We start from the raw sequence: 24182 nt of genomic DNA, 5'->3' as shown, positions 1-24182 counted from the left end.
AGATTTGCACGCTTTATATCAGAGGGTTTATTTGGTTGCCATTTTCACCATTTTTTCACAACCATATTAATCAAAAGTATATCAATAATGGAAGTTGAGAAGCAGTACCAGTTAAGACACTGGCATGCTGGTATTAGTTTCCCTAGTCAGTAAGATTCACCCTGACCTGAGTAAAACAGAACTTGAGAGCAGAACTAATGAAATACAATTTCTGATACACAGCATGTTTTTATTTTTCTTTCATCTTCTTCAAGAAATGTCTAATTTACTTGTAGTCTTTAAATTTATTTTATCCCTTACACTTCTCAGCTTCTCTCTGAAAAGAATGATACATGACTGATCAGGAACACTGATTGTCTGGGGAGTATTCAAAATTGAGAGGTCAAATATTATTCACAGAACTGTTCCCCAAGAATTGTGATAGCACATATTAGTTTGAAGACAACTGGCATTATTCTAGTTTGCTAGATATTTTCGAATTATTAAGATCTTGAAATTAACTACAGGAATGGAGAATGCTATTAAAAAGTATTGCACAAGAAGAAGAATACTTACATTTCCTGTGTATGTAAAGATCTAAACAACAGTTATTTTAATTCATGACAAAGGTAAATTGTTCAGAAAAATGTCTCATCCTGATGTATGTATCAAAATTCCACACAGCATAGAACTGCAGACTTGAGGGAAAATGTTTTTTATTGATCTCTTAATAAAGCACCCACATTTTCCACTAAGGATCATTTACACAACTACTCCAGAGCTTTGTAGAATAGGAACCTATTCTTCATGGTTACCCAGTGTCTTTTGCTATTTCTCTGACTTATTATGTAGATTGTTACCACAAGCTTTTAAATTGCAAACAAAACATCCCAGCAAAATGCCTGCACAGATGAACACATGTTGCTATTCAAAACTTTGCTTATTGAAATGTGATTACCACGTTAAATATTTGTTTTATTTAAATGTTGAGTTTTCCTGTCATCCCCAAAGCAGATAGTATTAAATATTTATTTCAAGAACAAAGCACAGAATAGCTATTTGATGATAAAAAGTTCACTTTGATGATTTAATAAAATTGGAAAAAAATTTGATACCTGCAGTGAACAACAACAGGTTCTTCTCTGCCAGCCCTCTTCTTCCGCACCAGACACACAAAATCCAGGAAATCGCTGGAATCATCAGGAACCCCGTGGTCAGGCCATGCTATGTACTGGATTTGAGTTAGCTGGCGGCTTTCCTCTTTCTAATCAGAGACACGAAACTTAATCAAGGGTAATTCAAGTCCCATTAAAAAAAACCCGCCAAAAAAAAATAAAAAAAGATCAATAGCACATTTATAGCAACTTCTACCCATAATCTAGGTGGTTTCAGGCAATTAGCAGTGCATTATTAGTGTTAACCATCGATCATCCTGGATTTTATAATTACTTTTTTTTTTTTTTTCTTGAAAGGAAAAAAGGAAATCCACAAATGCTTACCCCTTAAACAACTGAAAAAATTACAGAGCACATATTAGCAAAGCGGTTTAAGAACACCAGCAATCTAACTGAACACTAGATGTACAAGGTGGTGGTCATATACTATAGCAAACCAAATTTAACAGAACAAGATAGTATCTTACAAGACCAAAAGACAGAAGTGGAGTAGTGAGGGTACATCAGACATAAAAGCTTTCCTTCAGACCCTGTGTGAACAGCAGCAGTGTTTTGGCTTGATCTGCACCTCCTACACCTACAAGGCACAATGGCTTTGTTTTCCACTCCCTCCCCTTGCCCTGGTATCACAAATATAATTAATCAGCCTCTGGTTAGGGGAGGGGACAGCCCGGGCAACCAGAGTCAAATTTCAAAAGAAGAGGAGCTACTGCACTTGCAATAGCCTTGAGGCACTGAATCATTTACAGAGATTCCACGGCTGATAGCAGATGAGCAATTGTCTCAACAGGACACAGGGCAGGAATTTTAACTGCAAATTGACTAAAAGGCAGCTCTATAAAACTGGCTTTTCAACAGGTAACTCCAGCAGTGAGAAATAAGTATGTGAACTAAATTCCAGATACTCATTTCCAAACATTTCTGAAATTGAAATGCTGGCTGGGGAGGCTCTGAAAACTACACATGCCCCGAAAATCATGAAATGCATGTTCAAAAAGGTCCTTGTTCACATGTAGTCACAACTGCAGATTCATCTTTTTCTCAGCAGGGTTTATCTTCCCTCTTGCACATACTGTTCAAGATGAAATTATTAAGAACTGTTTGCCTCTACAAAGACTTTCAGTTGTGATGATGAAACACCTCTAATGTCTCATTTTCTGAAAACATCAAGGGAATATCTTCTTTTATTACTCTTTTTCTTTGTCCAGTTTATGAAATACACCAGTAAAAACTTTTAGGATAAATAATACATCCTTCATGTGATCCAATTAATGCGATTATGAAAATTGAATCTCTGTGATATTTTCACTTATGAAAGATTTGTTGTTATTCTATGGACAGAATTCCTCCTAGGAAAGTATATGACAACGAGTAGTTTTCTAGAGAGTTCTAGGAATAAACAGTTCCATTTACATGGATATGCCACGAAGTTGAAAAGAAAATCTAGGTATGTTTTAGGCAGTATCCAAGGATTCTACCTTGATTAATACATGAAAATATGTGAAGATTTTACCTCCAGATTAGTCAATGTCATTTCTCGAAAGACATAAGCAGGATTTCCTTCTTCTGAATGGCAGGTAATCTGAAAATTCCCATATGATGAGCTTCCTGATGGCTCTGGCCAGTACTGATGACATTTAACCTAAGGTCAACACATTTTTAAAGATGCCTGTGTTTAAATTCAGAGTATTATTTTCATTTTCTCTAGCTTTTATATCTTTGTTTACAGATTGTTTTGATAATTTTGCAATCACTATTTATTTACTTACCAAACAGACTGTGTTACCTAATTACTGTTTATAAAATAAAGTGTCACAGAGATTTCCTGTTTCTCTTTCCAACAGGACACATGTACCAAGTCTTGAAGTTAATTTCTAAAGATGGATGTTTTTAACTTCTATTACAATTTTTTAAAGAATTTATCTATAAATATTCCCTCTTAACACTTGAGTGACAAAGATGCTGCTTTATAAACATTTCTAATCTCCAAAATCCTAATCTGATCTTCTCAAAGTACATTTATATGGAAAAAGAACAAACGAGAAAAAAGGGAAATACGCAACAAAAAAGTTGCTAAGCTAATGCAGAAAATAGGGGGATGAAATGGTGGAATTCAAAGACTCCCAATCAAGTCCTCGAATGTAAACTTCAATCACTACGATTTCCTGACATATGCTTTAAATGCCTAATTACAGAGGTCATTTCAGCTCAAGTGTACTTTTGCATTTCCAACCCACCTGGCGAATCTTTAAGAGCAGCCAGATTTGCAGACTTCCTGCTCCACTGAGACATCCCGGCATGCAGTGGGATAGTGATGTCAGAAGCCTCATGATCAGCTTTAGAGCAGGGAGTCTGCCTATGGGTATAAGACAGATAAGTCCTTTTATTTCCTTATTAAGCAGCTCTCCAAAGAACTCCACAAATATAATTATTGAAGGGGTGGGGGAACCTTAGAGAACTGCTATTGCAAGTCTGTTCTTAGCAGATCTGCAAAAAAAACCTCAAAGTAAAAGGGCACTTGTACTGAAATTCCCTCCAATCATGTTTATTTGGGAGCAGGCAGCATCATGCAAAAATTGACTTACTGAAAAATGGTCTAAAAACACTGCAACTTCCCTTCAATTATTTAAATTCTATTTAGAGTCTTGACCTCACAGCAAATATACGGTTATTGAAAAGTCAGAATATATACAGACAGCTCAACTACAGTCCAAGTTGATCAGAATAGCCACAACCCACTATAAATCCATCTTCAAAAGAAATCCTGATATGGAGGAATTCCACTACACTGTTATTCCAGACAGTAATTTCTGTCCACACACTTAACTAGCCAAAGCTACTGTGAATGCTCCAGACTAAAGCAAATAACTCTGGAATTACACTGTGTGTATGACCACACTTGATTGTTTTGCCTATTTCCACAGGATAAAAAGGCATAAAATCCAAAGCTATTAAGGAGAAGCTACAGCTTAAACCAAAACTAAAACCAAACAAGCCACAAAATACACCTGGGGCTTTTTACAGCAATATACACAATTATTTTTACTAATATTAACTCTAATTACTCAATTATAAGTATTTTATTTTAACACATTTTACATATATATTAAAGGGCAATGATTATTTCACACAAAGATTAAACAAATCTTTATAGCCAAAGAATAACATTTTATGGAAAATTTTAGACTTCAAGTTTTAAGAAAGTACTTGATAAGACAGCCATCCAGGCATGGGATATTAACACTACAAAGCTGTGTTAGGCTGCCTTAAAAATTAATCTCATTACATATCAAAGAAGTACTCTGTGAAAACTGATGCAACTACTTGGAGTTCCTTTATTTGAAGTTTAAAGAAAAAAAAAAAATCTATTAGAGGTAAATTCTAGATGCTTTTTACTGTACAATAAAGAATCAAACAAAGCATAATGAAAGTATTTTAGGAAACACATGAAGATTTAAGTGCATTTCAGGACTGAACGAAGTTTAAATATTAGCTGCATTAACAACACCAGAAAGTTTAAAATCTAAGACTCCTCATTGCAAAAGAACTAGGAATGCACTGCTCTTATGAAAAACAGTTACAGGATTATAGAACAGTTCTGGTTGGAAGGGACCTTTAAACACCAACCAGACCAAGTCCCTGCAGTGAGCAGGGACATTTCCAACTAGACTGAGTGGCTCTGAGCCCCGTCAAACATGACCTTCAATGTTTCCAGAGATGGACATTGACCACCTCTCTGGGCAACTTATGCCAGTATTCCACCACCCACACTGTAAAAATTTCTTCCTTATATCTACTCTACCTACACTCTTCTAGTTTAAAACCACTTCCTCTTATCCCCTTGTCATATTACAAGCAATCGTAAATATATTCCTCTAATATTTTAAAGGCTAATCATTAACAGTTTTTTAAAAGATTATAGTAATGGTATTTAGGGAAATGTTTTACTTACTCTTCCCCGTTCTACTTGAGTTGTTAACATTACAACCATAGAGGAGCCTTGCTCCCAAGTCATCTGCCAAAAATCAGGACAAGTGTTCGGTAATGGACCTTGACAAGCAATGTACTGGTTTATTATTGTGGAAGAAGGGATTTCCATCTAAGAGAAGACAAAATCATTATTTCAATTCCTACAGGAAATGGAAGTCAGGCATCAGACATTTACAGTTTAATAACTAATTTTTAAAAAAGCATCCATGAACTCTATTTCTTAAAGGCTAGCAAATATGAATTACTACAAAGACTCAAATGCACTTTACATATGAAGTGACAGTCATGTAGTTGCCATAATGAAGATTAATGGCTGAAAAAAGAAATTACAAAGCAGTTGGCAAATAACTCAGGTGCAAACATTACTTGCTCTGTGGGTTTTTGACACTGGCTTTTAAAACACAGATCTCAATTTAATATCTGGGGTTTTTTTGTTAAAGTAAGTAGCTGTAATTTTGCCATTACTAACAATGAAAAAACCAAGACGCAAAAGAACCTGATGCGAAATTAAACTTTACTGTTGGTGAACATGATTGTCAGAAAAGTAATCAGAAAACAAGAATTTATTGCTCTGGAGAGGGCTGGTTTCAGTTTGCATTTTTTCACATTAAATGCGGGGCTAGACTTTAATATATATGAAAAGATGTGCCACAAAACATTAGGAAGCAAATAGATCTACAGGAAATTTCCCATCACTTGACTAGAGGTTTAGTAGCCATTCTAGCCTAAACTAGATTTATCAAAAATAGATTTTTTAAAATTAATTTTTTCATCGAAAAACTGTAGAATTACTTAATGTCAGAAGCACTTCTGAAAAATACTACTCACATTTATATAATTTGCATTGATGTAATCTTCATTACTTTTTAAAATAACCCGTGTAGCATCATCTGAAAAAAAAATTTAGAAAGATGTTACTTGCTTACTAACCACAGTAAAATACTTTTAGAGTACATACACAATAGCAATACTTACAAGGCGAAATGTCTCTGTATCTATTTTTGGAAATGTTTTGAGGTAATCTGGCACAAGACATTGTCATTCCAGGTTTTTTTCTATACAATTGCTAAAAGACAAAGCTGATGGTCAGAATATAATAGATACAATAGACCTGCTCTTTCTAAATATAAAAGGAATTTTTACCAACGTTTTTAAAGAATGGTATATATTTGTAAATATGTATTGCAAAATATAATGCTAGGTCTCCATCTGATGAGGAATTCACAGAATGTGCACTGCTGTGTTTTACAAACCTACTGTTTCCTGCTTTAAGCCACTTGATCTCATGCATTTAAGATTGATATCAACAAGGCACAAGTCAGTGCTGAAGAAAGACCAGGGCTACAAGCAGATTAATGCCCCACAGAAAATGCACTACTTTTCTGAAATATGTCAGTAAAAATCAACTATTTATAAAATACAGTTACATTAACCTTTAACATTAAGGTAGTATTTTCCATTGGTTATTTTACCATCCCCTCACTGAGAATGCCCATAGAATGTCAATAGCTCAGTGTCATTCGGTTTCTACAGCAACTTAGGTACAGAATGAGGCCTGAGTACAGAACACATATTTTGGTAGACATTTTTCAGCCTTCATCTTTATGCAAGTATTTTATTAGCATGTCCCCAGTAACCACAAAAAGTGTAAGTAACCAATAAATCTATTTATAAAACTAAAAGCTAGGATTAGGTATTCTTAAGTTTGCACATACAGTACAGGATTGATTTTCTCCTTGGTTATTTTTCTTTTGAGAGCGTAAGACAATTGTTTTGCTAAAGGATGCTGACTATACTGAAATTTAACTGAAATCTGCTCTGTTTAAAATAATTGCCATCCCAAAAGACTTGCAATTTGCCCCTGGCTCCAGGCAATATGGTACTTACATCAAACTGAGCCAAGACAGTTCCAGTGATGAGCCCCTCTGCTAACTGAATCATGGATTCCCTCAGAGCATTATCATCTTGATGGACACCATCAAGTGGAGATTTCTCAGGGATGTACTGAAAATCAGGCTCGCTCTCCAGCTTCTCTTCCACAACATCATAGACAGCTAGAACAAGCAAACGTATAAATGCTCTTACTGAAGATGCTGTTTGACTGAAGTTAGCTGTAAGTCAATTATTTAAAATAGCAAAACCACCACATTACTCCTGTAGAATTAGCACATTGATTTTAGTCCCCATCAGCAAGGACAGGTAGCCTTTACTTATCAGTATAATCCACGGTAACACTATTTTTTTTCTTTGGTGTAATAGTAATTTTAAGTGAAAGCCCATCACTGACAGCTAAAATTTTTATCAAAATTCACATTATACCCTGCCTTGTCTGCTATAACTCTCTAATCTCAGATTCTCACATCATGCCTCTGATATCATTACAGCTGCATTTACATTTTACTTACAATTCCCTTAGAACTCATTTTAGGACTCAGTAATTAGGGCAAGATGTGCAGACCACCTGAGAAAATTGCATTTAATACATGGCATTATAAAGCTATCAATGCTCTATGTATGCCTTGCCTATAAGCTCAGAAATAATATCTTCTGCTACATATAACAGACATGGGCTGTTCAAGAGCCTGTGTTTAAATTATATTACATCACTACAAAGGAAACTGGCAATACCTCACTTCTACAACTCATGTTTTTATCTAGAATACAAAGATAATCAACATGCAAGGGAAAAGATAGTTTGTTTTAGAAAATTTCCAAACAAAGTTCATAATTTTGTGTGAAAAAAAGCAAGCACACAAAAGCTACAAGAGAGCTTCCACACAGAAGGACAGCACAAGTAAGTGGGGAGTGCAAATTAGTAAATAAGGGAAACATTTTTATGAGGTGGATGAAGTACTCTGCAAAAGTAATTTCCATTCTTCCAATTAAGCATCAATATTTTTCATTTTCCTTTTTCCTCTCCAACTCTACTATAGTTAGGAGTGCAGCAGAATTAAATCCAGTGCCCATATGCTGGCTATGATCCAGCAGTGCATTTTGTGAATACACTGCATAAGCTTTTATTTAGACTGCATTTTAGCACTTCTACGAAGACTCGTCAAGTAAAAATGTTATCAGTGGTTTTGGATTGTTTCAAAAATGTATGGAAGGATTTTGTATCTCTTGACCTCCAAAGACACATCTAAACACTTGATATTTGACGAGGGTTTTTTTTGTTTGTGTTTGGTTTAAATTTTCCTTAAGGGAATAACAATAACCTTATGAAATATATTCAATATCCATATTGCTTTCAGGACATTTTTATCAGTAAGAGTGAGAACAAAATTTAAATTAGCTCTCTGTTAGAAATATTTGATGTCTGACTTTTTCATTAGTTTTCAACACTTAGTTATACATAGCTCCTTAGATTATGGGATCAATACACTGTGTTGTCACAATTCCAAGGGAAGGGAGTTATTTCTTACAGGTTAAACATTCCATCCCAGGACACAAAATGGAGTTTATAAAATGAGAGCAGGGTGTGGATTTTTATTTTTAATGATGATGTACAAACCACTCACCATTGGGTCGAACTAGGAGCACAAGTTCCCCTGAGTGTCTCTCACAGCTAGCTTTAATGAACATTACAACTTGGTCGTGGGTATGCTCCGCTATATCCCTGCCGTTAATCAGTACGACCTGGTCCCCTTCATTCAAACGCGGGACACACAGATCAGCCTGCGACGTTGGGGGAGAAAAACAAAACCATCTGTAACACAAGCCATTACCAATTTCTTACCTTAAAATAACTCAAAGTAACTATACTTGGGCTCTCAAATCCTAACAGCCCTGTTGCTATGGCTGCTGAACTGTATTCAAATGATAAATCCAAGTGTTACACAATACACAGGCAGTGCCATTGCCATTTGCAGCTGGGAGGTGACTGGCACTGTAAAATGTCTTTCAGCAGCTGTTACTCTACCCCTCAGCTGATGCAGAAAGCTCCTCTCTTTGAATCACCCTTTGTACAGACAATTAAAAAGCAGGACATTTTTATCTTTGAAGGGAGGGGAGAAACATAGCAAAACTGTGTATAAATCAATTTCACAGGCTTAAATGCTTCAGGTCTGAAATACTGCAGTGGTAATGGCAAAAAGAAAGGCACAACTCTCAGTAATCCCAGAGAATCAGGTGATGAAAATGGTTATTATAATCACAGTCTAAGCATCGTTGCAGAAAAGAAAGAGCACAAGCCATCACCAACTATCTTTCTTCTCCCTACAAAGTGAATGTTTAAAGTCAAAATTATTCACAGTATTGAATATTTAAGGGATAATAATTAACAAGATACAAGAACAATGATTTTGGCAAATATTTCAATACTTTCAAAGAGTTAACAAAAAAAAGAAGTAAATAAATGTTAACTCCACTCTAACATGTATCAACAGAGCTGACTCCAGTCAGCTGAATACCAGGTCAGTATTTCTAGCAATAAATTGACAAATATTGTGCCTAGTTTGAAGACAGTCTTATAGTCACTAAACATCAGTAACAACACGCAATTAGACCTGATGAATGATTCATAATGTCTGGTTTTAATCTACATCTTGGCTTTACTCAGCTACATCTGTCACTAAAGTAAGGCATTTGCTATTTTAGTTATTTTTAACACTCTTTCAATATGTAATTTATGTGAAATTACTAAATGTCTATATCTAAAAAAAGCAATAAAGTAAAAGTATTTTTAGGATGGCACAGCTCAAGTACCAGTGCATACTGAGCATCTGTAATGCCTTGTAATTTTCAGAAATTAAACTTAGTTTCAATAGGAAAAAATACTTTTGAGGATTCAAAAACTTTAAAAAATATGTTATACAGCCACATCAAATCCTTACTGAATGTAATTTGCTTTGTTCTGACAATGTTACAGCAAAAACTAATTTTCATAGCAGGTAGGAAATAATTTGTCATTTACTGTACATCCTTCAAGATACACAGATATTGCTACCAATAAAAGCAAGTTGGCTTTTTTGATAACTTACAGGTGTTCCTGGAGCTACCCTGGATACTATAACTGGCATCTTCTGATCATATCCACCCTTTAAAAACAAATTAAATTAGTAAGAAATCCCCAATGTCAGAAAATAACCTTAATAAGTGTAAAAGGAATAGATGTACCGTTACCTTTACATTGAAGCCAAACCTTCCATTTTCGTCTGGTTTCATTCTGATCATAACAAGATTGTCATGGGGGACACCACCATTGGGCTAATAGACAGAAGTTATAATATATTAGTATATATTTTGTTCACAATTAGATTTTGAGGACATTGTATCTAATAATTCTGAAGTTTGCTTATCAAATAATTGCACCTGGACACCTGAGAAAACATCAAGCAAGACAAAGGAAATTCAATAGCTTTGTGAAGATAAAATTGTGAAGGTTTGGTTTAAAATATTTGAGATGGAACAGCAGAAGACTTTAGTAGTGCAAGAACCTGAATTCTGGTCAGAAAAGCAATTTTGAAACAAAACAACATTCCAAAAATTTCAGTCATGCTATGTTCCTTCTTCTGCAATGCCCAAAATAAAAAGTCATGAGCAGACCAAATTAGATGTTCAATTACAACAGAGCGCTGCCTTCAGCGAGACTGCATAGATGTGTCCCACTGGAGCACAGCAAACAATCACACTGGCAATGGACAGAGAAAAAACAACCTCATTCACACAGCTGTGTTGGTATTGCAGAACTGAAAGGAGTTAAAAAAACAACTGAAAGTTATTTTTGTCAATTTGGTAAAGACAACTGAATACAGGGCAGAAAAACTTGATGACTAAACAGAACAGTACTTTAATGTGACTCAGGTAAGCACTGGCTGAAGAGAAAGCTGTTACAAATTCTGTTTCATCATTTAATTAAAACAAAAATTTTTACAACAGTCCAAAAAACTCAAAAACTTAAAACTTTCACTTTTGAGTCTTTATTAAAACCCCAGCTATGAAATTAAACAGGGGTTTTATGGGTATCTTAAGTTTGTTATAGGGCCTGAGAGAACACCATAGGTTTACAGTTTAGGATGCAAAAAAAAAAAAAATAAACTAAGGCATTTCTAAAAATCAGTTTGGGGAGGTAATTCATAATTTTGAATGCCTGAGGTTGAAAAAACTGTTTACACAGTGTTTGCTACAGCTGGATATTTTCCCATCCTGGAACACGTTTCTTGTCCCATTTACTGTTTACATCAGTATAAAATTTAGAATCTCTGGAAAACTTCTGGAAGGACAAAAATCACAAAAACGATCAGGGAGATCTCTCCTCAGACAATCAACTATCTTACTCATCTCACACATGCTTGATTATGGAGAAAGAACTTTTGCTCAATATTCTTGTATTTGCTGTATCAGGCTTCTTGATAGTCTCTCTTGGAAATTCTGACAAGAAATGGAGCCACAGACTCAAGAAGCTTCTTCTGATAAAACCACTCTAGAAGATGGTAGGCATTTCCAGGTTTAGTTTTTTAGCTAAAGCTAGATTAAACACTTGAAATGTCTTCTTTAAAACTGATGGCAAATGACTTCTCAAAGAGGAGGTTAGGTAGAAATTTCTGCATGTGCTGAAAAGCGAATGCTCAAAATGTTTGCACAACCATCCCAAGGTAGTGATTTGTTGTCAACTGACACAGCACTACTCCAGTAGCTAGAGTAAAATCAGCAGGAGCCAGTGAAGGGACAGTATGGATAATGGAAATGCTGCAAGGTAATGCCCAGACACAGCAGCTCTGAAATGCTTCAGAACCAAGCTCAGGTAAAACAGGATCATCATTCTGATAAAAAGCAGAATGACTCAAATGGATCTAAAAAACTTACGGTGGATTTTTCAGGTGATGCAGGAACATCAAATGTTTCATTAATATGGTTATCCAGTTCTTGCTGTGAGTGTGAATGATGAATTTGGTTCCAACTGTTCTTTTTAAATTGTTTGGGTGGTAACGCCGGAGGCTGCCCATCTATAGGAGTCTCTTGAGATCTAAACACCAAAACACAAGTATGAAGTGGAAAAATCAAGAGATATTGACAGACCTTTTAGGGTTGCAAATAAACTGAAATCGTTAGAAGAAACTCAAGAAACTTCACTGAGAAATGAGTATCTGGACATATTTTTAGAACCTCAAAAATGTAGTGCAGTAGAATACATTGGCAGCCTATATTTGCCTATCAGTTATATCAGCCTATATCAGTTAATCTTTTACCTATGACCTTTTTAAAAAATGCTTTTAGCATGCTAAACCCACTACTTCTGATCTGCAAGCACACCATACTAGATTAATAAAAATGTGCTCTGTGTTTTTGTATAATATGAAGAATTTCCTTTTGTTAGTCCCCTTGGAATAAAAGTTTAACTGTGTTATTTGTATTACATAAATATATGATTCATCTTTCATTATATGGATTTATATTTAAGAATTAAGAAGAACATTTGGAAAGGCTCAAAAGGGCAGTGAGCTCACAGTTCCCATTAACTTGGTTTGAATGTCAGTTTCTAAATACCAGCAGGATATATCGTCCTCCACAGGCACCCCATTAAAAGGTGCTATTAAGTCATTTAACGATTTCAGACAACAGCCCATTGACACCAGGTCCATAAACCATGAAGAATGAACTTACATGTTCATAGCTAAATCTAAAGAGAATGCTACCACCAAAAATAGGGGTGTGTTCTTTCACCCACATCCCTTGCTGCTTCCTTGAAGAACTGGTGGTCCTCTCTTACCTAAGGCAGCTTACACCAAGCAGCCAAAAATAATTTTTTGGACAATCCTGGATCCTCTGGTTTATCTCAGGGCTGGCCACCATGCAGGGAGGGAAGGACTCTCCCAAAGGCAAAAGCAGGACACTGTTCCTTAGGTTATCAGCAAGCTGTAGTGGTAACTCATCACAGAAATCTCTCCAAAACACACAGGTAGCCACGTGAGCAGCTCTACTGTATTCAGTAGTCTTGCCTCAGTGAACTGTTAGCAGGCCAAGACTGTCAGTATGAGACTGCACAAGGTTTCAAGTTGCTGCAAATCTGAAAACCTAAGGCACACACCAAACTCCATACCAAATAATTTGTCTCTATGCAATTCAAGAAAGGCAGTTCCCAGATACATGTTCAAAAATAAAAAATCTGAGCAAAACTAAGTATACTGATTTAAAAAAAAAAAAGGATGAACCTCTTTCAAAAAGCATGAAAACTGAGAAATAGAACACTTCACTTTGAAATGCCAAACATTTTCTGCTTAAGTTAAAAAAAATTAGTCAATATTCTAAGAAAACAAAACTGATAACATTTTTGTCAGTGTATGAAAGAAAACAGCACATTCGAAAAGATCCCAACAATATTTTTCTCTATTTTTCTGCTTTATTTCAACTTTCAGAAAATATTTTTCTCATGAAGTGTTAAAAGAAAAAAAAAGTACTAATTATTCAGTCTGATGTCTGAAGAACCTCATGTTCAAAACACAGTTGGGAAGAAAAATAGTATTTCTTAACACTTTTCAATGCAACAGAAAAAAGAACACATTTCATTTTTCAAGATAAGCAGCTTTTCTAAATTCATTTTTGTGGAGAGAAAATATGATGATTGTCAACATTTGCAAAACAAATCTGCAAGGCAGCTATAAACTATTTAGACATTGACTTTTAAAAGGTCACCCAGAGATTTTTAGCTGCCTATGCATTCATTCATTCAAGTCTGGCCAGCACAGATTACTCAGTCTTTTAAGTTATGTATTTTCCTGAAAACAATTACTCCTGAGAGTTTTAAACCAAAGAAAAAAAAGGAACAGAAAATATGAATAGAAACACAAAAAAAGTTATTCTGATAAAAGTAGAAGATGGATCTTATGTTTGACTAGATGTCTGTACATAAATGTCAACAAACACAAATTCCTACTGAACACACAAGCTTATAGAAAAGATCTGAAAAGTTACTTAAATGAGCATTTTACAGGCAGCAATGCAAGTACTGTAATATATTAGCATAATGAATTGTGAGAACTAACAATCAAGCCTTGGGCATAAACTTCACTGCTTTATATTTGCCCAGTCAGCTTTGAATTTCCTTATGAATGCTCAGACAATGGCAGTGAAAGCAGCCTATTTTGCAGGCAAAGCAGCTCTCTGTTACTGAATTCAGCAATTTACATAATAATAAAATAACCCTGGCACTGGCAAACTTTGAGTATTTTTGTTACAGATATCCGGTCTGATCTTTTTAATATATTTAGCAAAAGTTCCATACACACCCCCATAAATTTATTAAACTAAACACTTATCATGTGCTTTTGGAATTTCAGGTTATAATTACCTCAGGGAACTACAAGCACTATCTCTCAATTTAACATGGAATAAGACGTGCAGATGGAGAAAAGATGTGCAATTAAAGGTTGTATTAGCTTAGCTAGAATATCCTTCTGAACTGCATGGAAACTGTTAATTTCTTTTGCTATGTTGTTTCCAAACTCAAAAACACCACTAAATCTATTGCCAGTCAGGTCAGCCCCTCTTTTGCACACATATAAATTTGATCAATAAATTAAAGTTTCACAGATTACTCAAATCTTCTCAGCCAGAAAGATCAAACTGGTTAAGAAATGGCTTTTTGGATTGTAGAACAGTATAGTTTAAAATTATATCTCTGATATGAACTTTGTGTCTACTATTTTCCTTCATAAATGGCAAATCTTCAATCAATAACAACACCCTAAACCTTCAAAAGACCTTAATGGGGTTCATATATATTTGACAGTCAATGTCCTCATTCTTAAATGTATCTTATACTGAGATCTGTAGTGGGATATTAAATTTTAGCTTTAAGCTTCTAATAAGAGGAAAAAACCCCAAAAACTGAATCTCTAACACTTAGCAATGGAAGAGCAATACTTTTTCTGCTTGGGTATATAAGGTGCAAAAACATGAAAAAGAACAGCCAGAGGTGTACAAAACCACTTCCTCTCTTTCTAAGACTCATTTCTATGGTGACTTACTCAAGAAATGAAGTAAATAAACAAATCCTAAGAACACTCAGGAAGATCTTGTAGAACTTTGAGTAAGGGCATATGAACAAAAGAGAGTATTTAAAAATTGTGCTTTCTTCACTGTATCATTCTGTCATTCAGCAAGGGCTTCTCATAACTGACTTCAGCTGCAAGTCTTAGAACAGAAGGAACCTGACCCTGTCTGGCCTTTGGAAAACAAAACTCTAATATGAGAAAAGATTCACAACTGTTCCAGTTCTGAGAGTCCTCTGACACGTGAATATGTTAAAAAGTCCACCAAAAAAGAAGAATTTACATGACTAGGTCAAATTAAAATTACATAACCTTGAAAGTTAAGTAACTAGCTGAAGGTCAAATTGTAAATATTGCAGCCTATTGTAAAAAGTATCATGTGCTATTTTATAAAACTTAAAATTTGTATTGTATTTCCCTCCAAAAAATTACATGTAGTTGTTAAAACTGAAAGCGCAGTCAGTCAAAGAAAGGTTTTAAAACTGTATTTAAATAACTCCCCAAAGTAATTTTTGAGACATATCATTTGTTTATAAACATGTAATTAGGTATGTGTTGCTTACAGCTCTCGATTAGTTTTGAAACTGCACAATTTCCCTACTAACAGAAATTATTATACAAAATTATGAGGGCATATCTGGCATTACATGTATAGCTATACTGAGAGCATACAGTGGCAGTGATAAAATGGTATATATTGCAATATTTTTCCAAATTAATCTATACTCTGAACACAATTTATTGAGTATTTCATTATCTTTGAATAACTCAACATGCTTTTTATTTGTCTTTTTTCTGGACCCAACACACAATAATAGTTTTTATTTTGTCCATTGTTCCTTATAGTAAGTAAACTTATAATATAAAGAATATTCAGCATAACTGGGGGGGTAAAAAAAAAAAAAAAAAGGCTGACAGTGTCAGCTTAAAAAAATAAACTCTGCAACAATGTACCAAATACACTAGAAATGTCCAAATGCTGAGGTGCCAAAATGGTATTTTGGCTATGTAGTTTGTAAAGCCTAGTTCTGCTTGATAAAAAGCAGTATTTCCAAATGTGCGGGAATTAAAACTTTTCTTCAATTCTATCAAAAACCCAACTTTTGGTTCCACATACAGACACTGATGGTCGCATCACAGCAAATCCACTTAGGGTGGTGGGGATGGTATTTTAACCCTGAACCTGGAATATTTCAGACACAGGTCTTCAGTTCTGTATCATCTAGCTCTTTGTCACAGTAAGACCTACACTAATACTCCCTAAATAACAGCCACCTTTTTATTAGATTGCCTGGCTCTCCCTGACCCCACATTTAACAAAAAATTCCCCAAGGCCAAGACTTCTGACTTCTCCTCAGAAGCCCTGCATGCTACATTGGTGTGGTAAGAGCAGAACTTACGGGGATGATTCCAGTATGATGCTGTTGGCCTGGGTGGAGGATGGGGATCTGTGATTTACAAATACTTCACTTGGGGAGGTGTGAACCACATGATCCACTAAATGTCCAACTGATGAGGGTCGTAACCGGGCTCCTTCTTGAGCGAAAGCAGAGTTGCGACTAAGAGGGAAAGCAGAGCAGTGCAACGTGACAAGAGTATTATTGTTAATCTACATCACTGATATCACCCACTAAAATAGGATGCTAAAAAAATTATTTCATCTTAGTGCAAGCACATGTTCATACATATTTTTATTAAAATTCAAAAATCATTGATGCTGTCAGATCGACGTGAATTTCACTTCAAGCGTTTAAAAATTATTTTAATAAACACTAAGGGCTATTTAAAAATTTTATTTTCTTTTAATTAAAGAAGACTGAAACCATTATGGTCCAATGAGCAAGCTGACAGCCCAGTCAATAAGAAGAAAAATGGATTCATAAGAAGACAAATCCTGACTCTGATCACGGCAGAACTTAACCTGAATTCATTAAGATGAACAATTTATCCCCTGCATCTTCCCCTAAAAGAATCACAAGCTTTGCACTGAGAGTCTTATAATTTCTGGAATTCAGTATTTTCCCATTTGAAAAACTAGCATGGCAATATTAAAATTCTTTTAAATGTGCATGATTAAGTTTGTTATGTTTAAGCATCATTATTACACAATCTTTCAGTACTTTTAAAATGCTACAGGTATTTACAACATTAATCTTGTGAATAATATGCTGCAGAATCTTAATATCTTGCCATTTATGTAATGCAAAATTGAGTAATACTGATTCTTAAACAAGCTTCAGCACACTGAGAAAATTGGTCACCTTCCAAAAGAAATCAGGGATGTTTTTTCACTAGCTTAAAACAGAAGGCTCTATCCTGTAGAAAGAGTGAACATTAAGAGGAAAGGCAGAAAAATTAAGAAGAATAAACCTGCAAGAATTTCCAATTAAGCATTTTCCCCAAAGTTTTAAAAAGTGGTATTAAACAAAACAAGTTATTTTTAAAATATCACACAGATTTTCATCATCAGGGTCTTTTAAAAAACAAATTAATAACTTAGTTCTAACCGTGCTTGAGAAAATGCAGACTCTCAAATTTATGGTAGTGTGACACATCCTACACTTTTCATAGGCCAAGTGGGCTAAAACTTAGCCCTAAAAATTGTTTTGAATTTGAAGCTAAGTGTTACAGAGAATCATTTGGCACAGATTTTTTGAAGCTATTTGTCTACATAACACATTAATCCATTTATTACACAAATAGGTCACTCACATTAGAAGTAGAGAGTCACTTGCAGGGGGAGAAGATTTGATGCTACTCACTGATTTGGGGTTCCAGGTGGAGACCGTGACGGGAGGCTCTGGGTTTCCAACCTATCATCAGACAGTGAGTTCCTACTCACTACTTCCCAATCCATCCCACTCATTGCTTTCCGTGCCAAGGGTTTACTGGGGGATCTAGAAGAAGAAAGTAAAATGACTAACCAAAAACTGCATGATGTAAGAACAAAATTATATAAAACTCACCACAATGAAACTGATGTTCTATCATAGGAAACTAAATTATATGTAAGAAAGGAAATGCAATAATGCAAAGTTGTATTTACATGGGCAGTTCTGTATTTTCTCCATCTACTGTACTTCATTTACTGTACTTTGAAAAGAATGCCACTGAAATAGTAATAAACTATTCACTAAACTTCTAATGTCTCAAAGACAATCTGACTCAAACAGCATAATCATTGAGAAATCTGAAATTAAAAAATGTAGAACATAACCAAACAAATAAACAAGCAGAAAAAAAACCAAAAAAAACCAACCCTCTGAGTAACATGACTGTTTAGCCATCTCAGGAAACATAAAGCAGTGAAAACATCAGGCCAAAAAAATTTCGAAGAACTGAAAGTGAGATAATCAACAACATAGCAACAGAGTAACAAAGTTTTGTTTAGACTTCAGGTATTTCCATCAAGATGACTGACATGCTTTCTTCCCAGAACATGCCTGGTCACTTGTCAGGCAGATGCAACAATATCATTTAACTATTTAAACTTCTTTGTGGGTAACAGAACTTCATTTGGTTTTGTGCCAGAAATGTCCTTCAGGTTAAAGGTCATTCTCAGCAGTGCTTTTATACAAAGGGAATTCTATTTTCTACTCATTGCCCTTTCTTGACATTAACAATACTTTTTCTTCCCATTCTCCAGTCATTCCAGGATGCCTACAATTTCCTGCTGTCCCTTTCACCTATTTCTTAAGCACAAATGAAACCATACTTGTAATCTCTCATGAAATACAACATTTCCCTTTTATACTGGAAAACATCAAATGAATAATCTGTGGTTGCTTTTTTCTTAGCATTTCAGTCATCCTGCAACCAAATATACCCAGATTTTCGTGGCTTGCTGTTTTCAAGTGAAAATTCTTCAACTAACAACAAAGATAGTTTTAAACAATCCATATATGTCCTGTATATTTTGTGCTTCTGGGTTTTTACTTCTACTGCTTTGATAGTGCTACATAATTCAGATTTCTCCTCGATCATTACCCAAACACCCCTCTAGTACCAGTGATACTTCAATATTTTGTGACATGATAATTTCATTTCCATTTGCCTCCTTACTCTATCACTAAATTCTTCACCTTTGCACAATGAAGTTACAACATAGTGCATGAGCAGTACAGCTCCATACACCCATATAAAAAAATAATTTTTGCCTTCACTGTCCTTGTGACACATGATAAAACTGTTCTTTATCGTCATCATTATTACTGGTTTACTGAAAGAGCAACTCCAGAAAGAAGGAACTTTGAGAAACTAAGGAATTACTTGCACACAAACTACATCCTCTGAAAACAGGAAACTTGGTTACAAAGGTATTTTTGCTTCTCAGAGAAGTTAAAACTCAAGGCAAGTCATCCATCACCTCAAAAAAGTGTACAACAAAAACAAACCAAACATTATATTGAATAAGCTTCACATACACAAATAAATAAGATGTCAACACTGTTTGATACTAACGGAGAGGTGGTGTGCTTGTGGAGGTTTTATTTTTATTTTTTACCCCACCAAGCAGTTCTAAACATGTATTGCAATCTGCTTTACTGCTCTGAAGTCTTACTGAGTAACAGCTGACAAATTTCAGACAGTTAAGCGAGACGGGCTACTCTAAATAATACTGTTTCAGTGTTACTCCATCTGGGGGAAAAATCTAACAGTATAGTGATATTCAAAAAGAGGAAAAGTATCAATTAATTCCTCAGGAGAAGCACATCCAGTTTCTTAGTATGCTTCACTATGAGTATTGATTTGAAAAATAATTAGCTTGATCTCAGATCAATTAAACCAAAATTCCAATTTCTGTAATTTGCTTCAATTGTGAGCAACTCAAACCACTTCGGTACCTTTCTTTCACAAACATATAAATGTGAGTAGTTCTGAGCAGGTACAATAACATGAAACTGAAATAGCAGAACAGAAATGCATGTCTAATTCTAGCCTTTTGTTATTCTTTTATTGATCAGGGCTCTGATTAGCTGGACCCTGCTGACATCAATCATCCTTTCGCAGCCAGCAGATGAGCACCAAGAGCCAGCTCTGCCAAGAGGTGGATTATACTACGAACCAAAGAACAGTCTGAGGGGAAAAGGCAGAAGAACATAATATAACTGACTTAAGTAAATACAGGACTGCAGATACAGTATTTGCTGACAGACGTAAAGGCAACTACTGAACCTCATTTACCTTCAGTGAAAAAGCAACAAATGGAATGTAGAAGAGTTGGAGAAGGGGCTTTTCTTTATTTAACATGCAACAACAGTAAAAGTGCACCATCCTTGACTGTGTGAAATTAAATAAATTGCAAAGAGACACAGGAGCATATAGGGAAAACAAATCCAAGTTTTCCTAAAAATTACATTTTTGACTGCATCAAAAACTCCCACTGCTTTGTATCTTAAGTCACAGTCTGTAACTACGTTTATGTAAACTTCCTCAATCTACATAACAAATGAACACAACTCCAAAATGAGCAAAGCATCACCTGCCTCCCAATTTCAAGAAAACACTCACCTTTTACTGTAGATAGGGTCTGATCTTTCAGAAATAATCTTACCACCATGTAAACAGCTGCAGTGTTTATCACCAAAGCTTCGTTTCAATTATTTTATTAACAGCTCTAACCTCAGAGTCCCCACCCACTCATGTTTGTTGCCCCAATTTCCTGTCTTTGCAGAAATTTCAAAGAAAAAATTACCACACTGCAGAACTGAACTTCTTAGTGCTGTGGCTTTTTGATTTTAGTTCTACTCTCAGCACTTGTAAATCTAACAATAAGTTACTTTATTTAATTAACATATAAGACTTGTTGTGAAATTTGTCCTGTATCTCTGACTTCCATCAACACTAAAATAATTTTCTGATGCCAGAAAACAATTTTCTAAATGCCAGAGGGCAGCTGATAAGATGGGAGAAGGGAACTAAGATGTATAAAACCTTAACATTTTGAAATTCTAAATTCCACCTCTGTCTGCTCAGCCTGGATGCTTCTACTGCACCCAGTAGAGGACACTGATAGTTAAGAGAATAAGTGATTTTCAGATTTAATTTTGGTGCACCTGCAGACACATTCCTAAGAAAGTTGGAAGCACTCCCATCTATTTGAGTAGAAAAAAAAAATCCTAAACACCCAAAACTGAGCAGCAGGGATGAAATTACATAACACAACTAAAAAACCCCCATGACATTATATTAGCTCAGCTATAGTATAGAAAAGCCTTCAAAGACAGAATTTGTCTGGCATCCCACAGCTGAAGGGCTAAAATCTTGCAGAAGATGGTAAAGAATAAAGGTGTTATTTGGGAATACAGGTGGGAATTTAGAAAGTAACTTCTGTCCCAAAAAGAAACATAACCTGAAGCCACAGCCTTGCTTTGTATTTTGACAAGCAGTACAGGGAACACATTTCTCAGCAAAACTGACAAATACTGCTGCAGACCAAGAGGCTCAAACTATACACAAATCTGCAAGGTACATCATCAATGACATATGCAATTTAAAGCACCCGAAAAATTATTTAATTGACCTAAATAAGTGCATAGTTGAAGCAAGATTGAATTTTTTGAAACAGAGACTGCATTTTAATGATAGGGAGTTTGCAGATACAAATGACTGACTCCCACTCACTCAAACTCCCTTCTCTCAGCCCCCATGCACTCCAGAACTGAACAGCCCTAGAATACTTTGCAAGGACCCTAAGAGAAAGCAGTGCCCTTTAAGCATTCTCTCAATTCATGACTTGATTGAACCTCTTTAACTCTTATTATCTACTAGTTTCTGGGAATTCTTATGGGGTTTCATGGATTGTGAATACCTTACAATAAGTCAGGCTAAGAGAACAGCTGTAATAAAATTATTTTAAAAAACCCCAAACAAAATCCCCCCCAAAAACCTAAACAACTGCAGCAACAGTCTTCAGAACTCTGAACTTAATGCTGCACAAAGATTAAGAAAACAGCATCTACATAATGTATGCAATTTATTACAGAATATATTTTTCATAGTAATAATTCAATTTTTTAAAGATTAGAAAAAAATGTTTCTATGATTTCGAAAAAACAATCCTTCAGTTAATTTTAAAGTAAAATCCTGAGAACAGGCTAAGCCTACTTCCTGTAGGTTGAAATTGCTTGTTTTATTTAAAGAGCTGTCAAAAAATTTTATTTTCCCGATTTGTGCTCTGCACCTGCGTTCCACTTAGCATGCAAAGGCCAGATGAGCTGGCCATTACTTGTGGCAATCACCATTTCCCAACCTAGAACAAAGAGATCAACAACTCAGTGTAATTGTTTGTGTTCATTTTCTTACCATGAAATGATTCAAAGCTTTGCTTAGACAGTATTAGTTCAAATAAAGTAGTTTCTAATTAGATATTGTTAAGAAATCCAAGAGTAAATCTGGATAACTCTACAAGAAAACCACCGAAAACAAATTTTTAACTGATCTTGAATAAATCTTCCTATGTACTAATAATAGTACTAATAATAGTAATAATAGCAATAGCAATTATTTAAATTTATGTGCCCACCTAATTCTCAAGAAAGACCTTGAAAAGCAACCAAAAGAAGCCCACTGCCTGAGATCTTAAAAAGCTGTTCAACACCACAACTTTGTCTGATAAAGACACACCATAAAAGAGAAAGGCAAGTTCCAGGAAGAAAACCCACATTATACTTGGAAAATCTCAGAAAATAAAATTTATCCTCTGTATGAATACAAAAAAGTGCTGACATCCACTCAGTACATCAACTTGAAATATAAATGTTTAGAAGACAAAGAAATAATGTTCTTAGATTAAGTTTCTTGAACAACACTGTGTTCCAGAAGTCTATGTTTCAAGCTTTTTTCACTCTTGAAAATATTAAAGATCTTTAAAATTGAAAATGCGTTAATTGCTGTCATGAGGAACACAAAGAAGAAGCAGCTGATTTATTAAAAGCCTTTTGAGATGTATTTGTAACAATACACCATTATTTCATTTCACTGATATAAACATGTATGCCTCAAACATCAGTCATCAACATTTCTTAGAAAGTCAAAATATGTGGATAAATGCTCTATTTCTTAATAAAAAAGCAACAGTGGAAAATAAACTTCCTGAGGATGGAAGAGCCAAGCCTTTTATTAACTAAAAAAAGCCAAGATTTATGAAGACAAGAGCAGTTCCAGCCATGGCTTTTGATTTTATTGACTTCATTGATTTTATCCAACTATATATATTATAAATAAGAAGTGACCTCCAGCAGCACTTGGGGGTTTTGCTGCAAGGTAAGACTGCCATCTACTGCATAAGGGTTTCTGAAATGATAAAAGTACTCCTCAAAACAAAGTATCAGCTCTCTTCCACTCTCCTGACTTGTGGGGAATTGCCAAGTTCAGAGTGCATTGAGAAAAATAGTTTTCAACTCACAGCTGTCATTTTAATTCATAGCTGTCATTTACTGAAGTAACCCTCATCTGTTAGTGCTGAGTCTCCTGAGTACTAAAAAAAGTTGTTCCAAGTACAAATCTAAATTCACTCCCATTGCCAAAGTAAATTAAATAGAGGAAAAAGTAATTTTACACAGAAAAAAATGGTTTTATAAAATCTACTTGTTGAACCAGCATGTTACAGCATTTCTGCCCCCCAAACCTAGTATGGAGATGTATATCTATGGTGGGCTGAGTAAATTATATTCTAATTCATAGTGGGAAAGAAAGGGTGGAGACAGGGAAGGAAATCAAGGTGGAATTCATCAATGCTCTTAAAAACAGTGTCTGCAGGCACTTGCAAAGGTAGATGGACTTACTACTAGAAGTCTGCAAGCAGAAATTTGAACTCCAGAGCTCCTTAAGGGCCAAAAAGACATCTCATATCTCAGGGAAAGTAGAAGCATAAAAAAAGAATAGTTTCCCCCTCCCTGCAAGGATTCTATTAACAATCAGAGTAAACTGCCAGGTGGATGCAGCATCTGTTTTACTTTGGAAAACAGCGTCATAGTTTCTAAAGAAACAACTAAATTTATGTCAACTCTTTTATTGTAATCACTAAACTCATCAGGAGGCTGGAATA

At 35.1% G+C, this 24182-nt stretch overlaps 1 protein-coding gene across 3 annotated transcripts in view; it reads right to left on the bottom strand.

Annotated features, from left to right (window-relative positions):
• Positions 1 to 24182, bottom strand: part of PTPN4 (protein tyrosine phosphatase non-receptor type 4) — a 103965-nt gene that overhangs the window by 7639 nt on the left and 72144 nt on the right. For 2 of the 3 annotated variants that reach the window (XM_056496289.1, XM_056496288.1), the window contains exons 14-25: positions 17896 to 18030; positions 16534 to 16692; positions 11949 to 12108; positions 10266 to 10349; positions 10124 to 10180; positions 8663 to 8819; positions 7032 to 7198; positions 6120 to 6210; positions 5973 to 6034; positions 5107 to 5253; positions 2668 to 2796; positions 1095 to 1243 (exon numbers count right to left, since the gene is read on the bottom strand). In XM_056496289.1, the coding sequence (XP_056352264.1) occupies positions 1095 to 1243; positions 2668 to 2796; positions 5107 to 5253; positions 5973 to 6034; positions 6120 to 6210; positions 7032 to 7198; positions 8663 to 8819; positions 10124 to 10180; positions 10266 to 10349; positions 11949 to 12108; positions 16534 to 16692; positions 17896 to 18030 (1497 nt within the window). Of the gene's footprint in view, positions 1 to 1094; positions 1244 to 2667; positions 2797 to 3401; positions 3511 to 5106; positions 5254 to 5972; positions 6035 to 6119; positions 6211 to 7031; positions 7199 to 8662; positions 8820 to 10123; positions 10181 to 10265; positions 10350 to 11948; positions 12109 to 16533; positions 16693 to 17895; positions 18031 to 24182 lie in introns of those variants that run through there. The other variant, XM_056496290.1, reaches the window with a different exon arrangement.

This window comes from Oenanthe melanoleuca, chromosome 7 (genome assembly GCF_029582105.1).
Source record: "Oenanthe melanoleuca isolate GR-GAL-2019-014 chromosome 7, OMel1.0, whole genome shotgun sequence".
In the NCBI taxonomy this organism is placed as follows: Eukaryota; Metazoa; Chordata; class Aves; order Passeriformes; family Muscicapidae; genus Oenanthe; species Oenanthe melanoleuca.
Note: the sequence above shows the minus strand (reverse complement) of the source record. Positions and strands in the feature narration are given on the sequence as shown.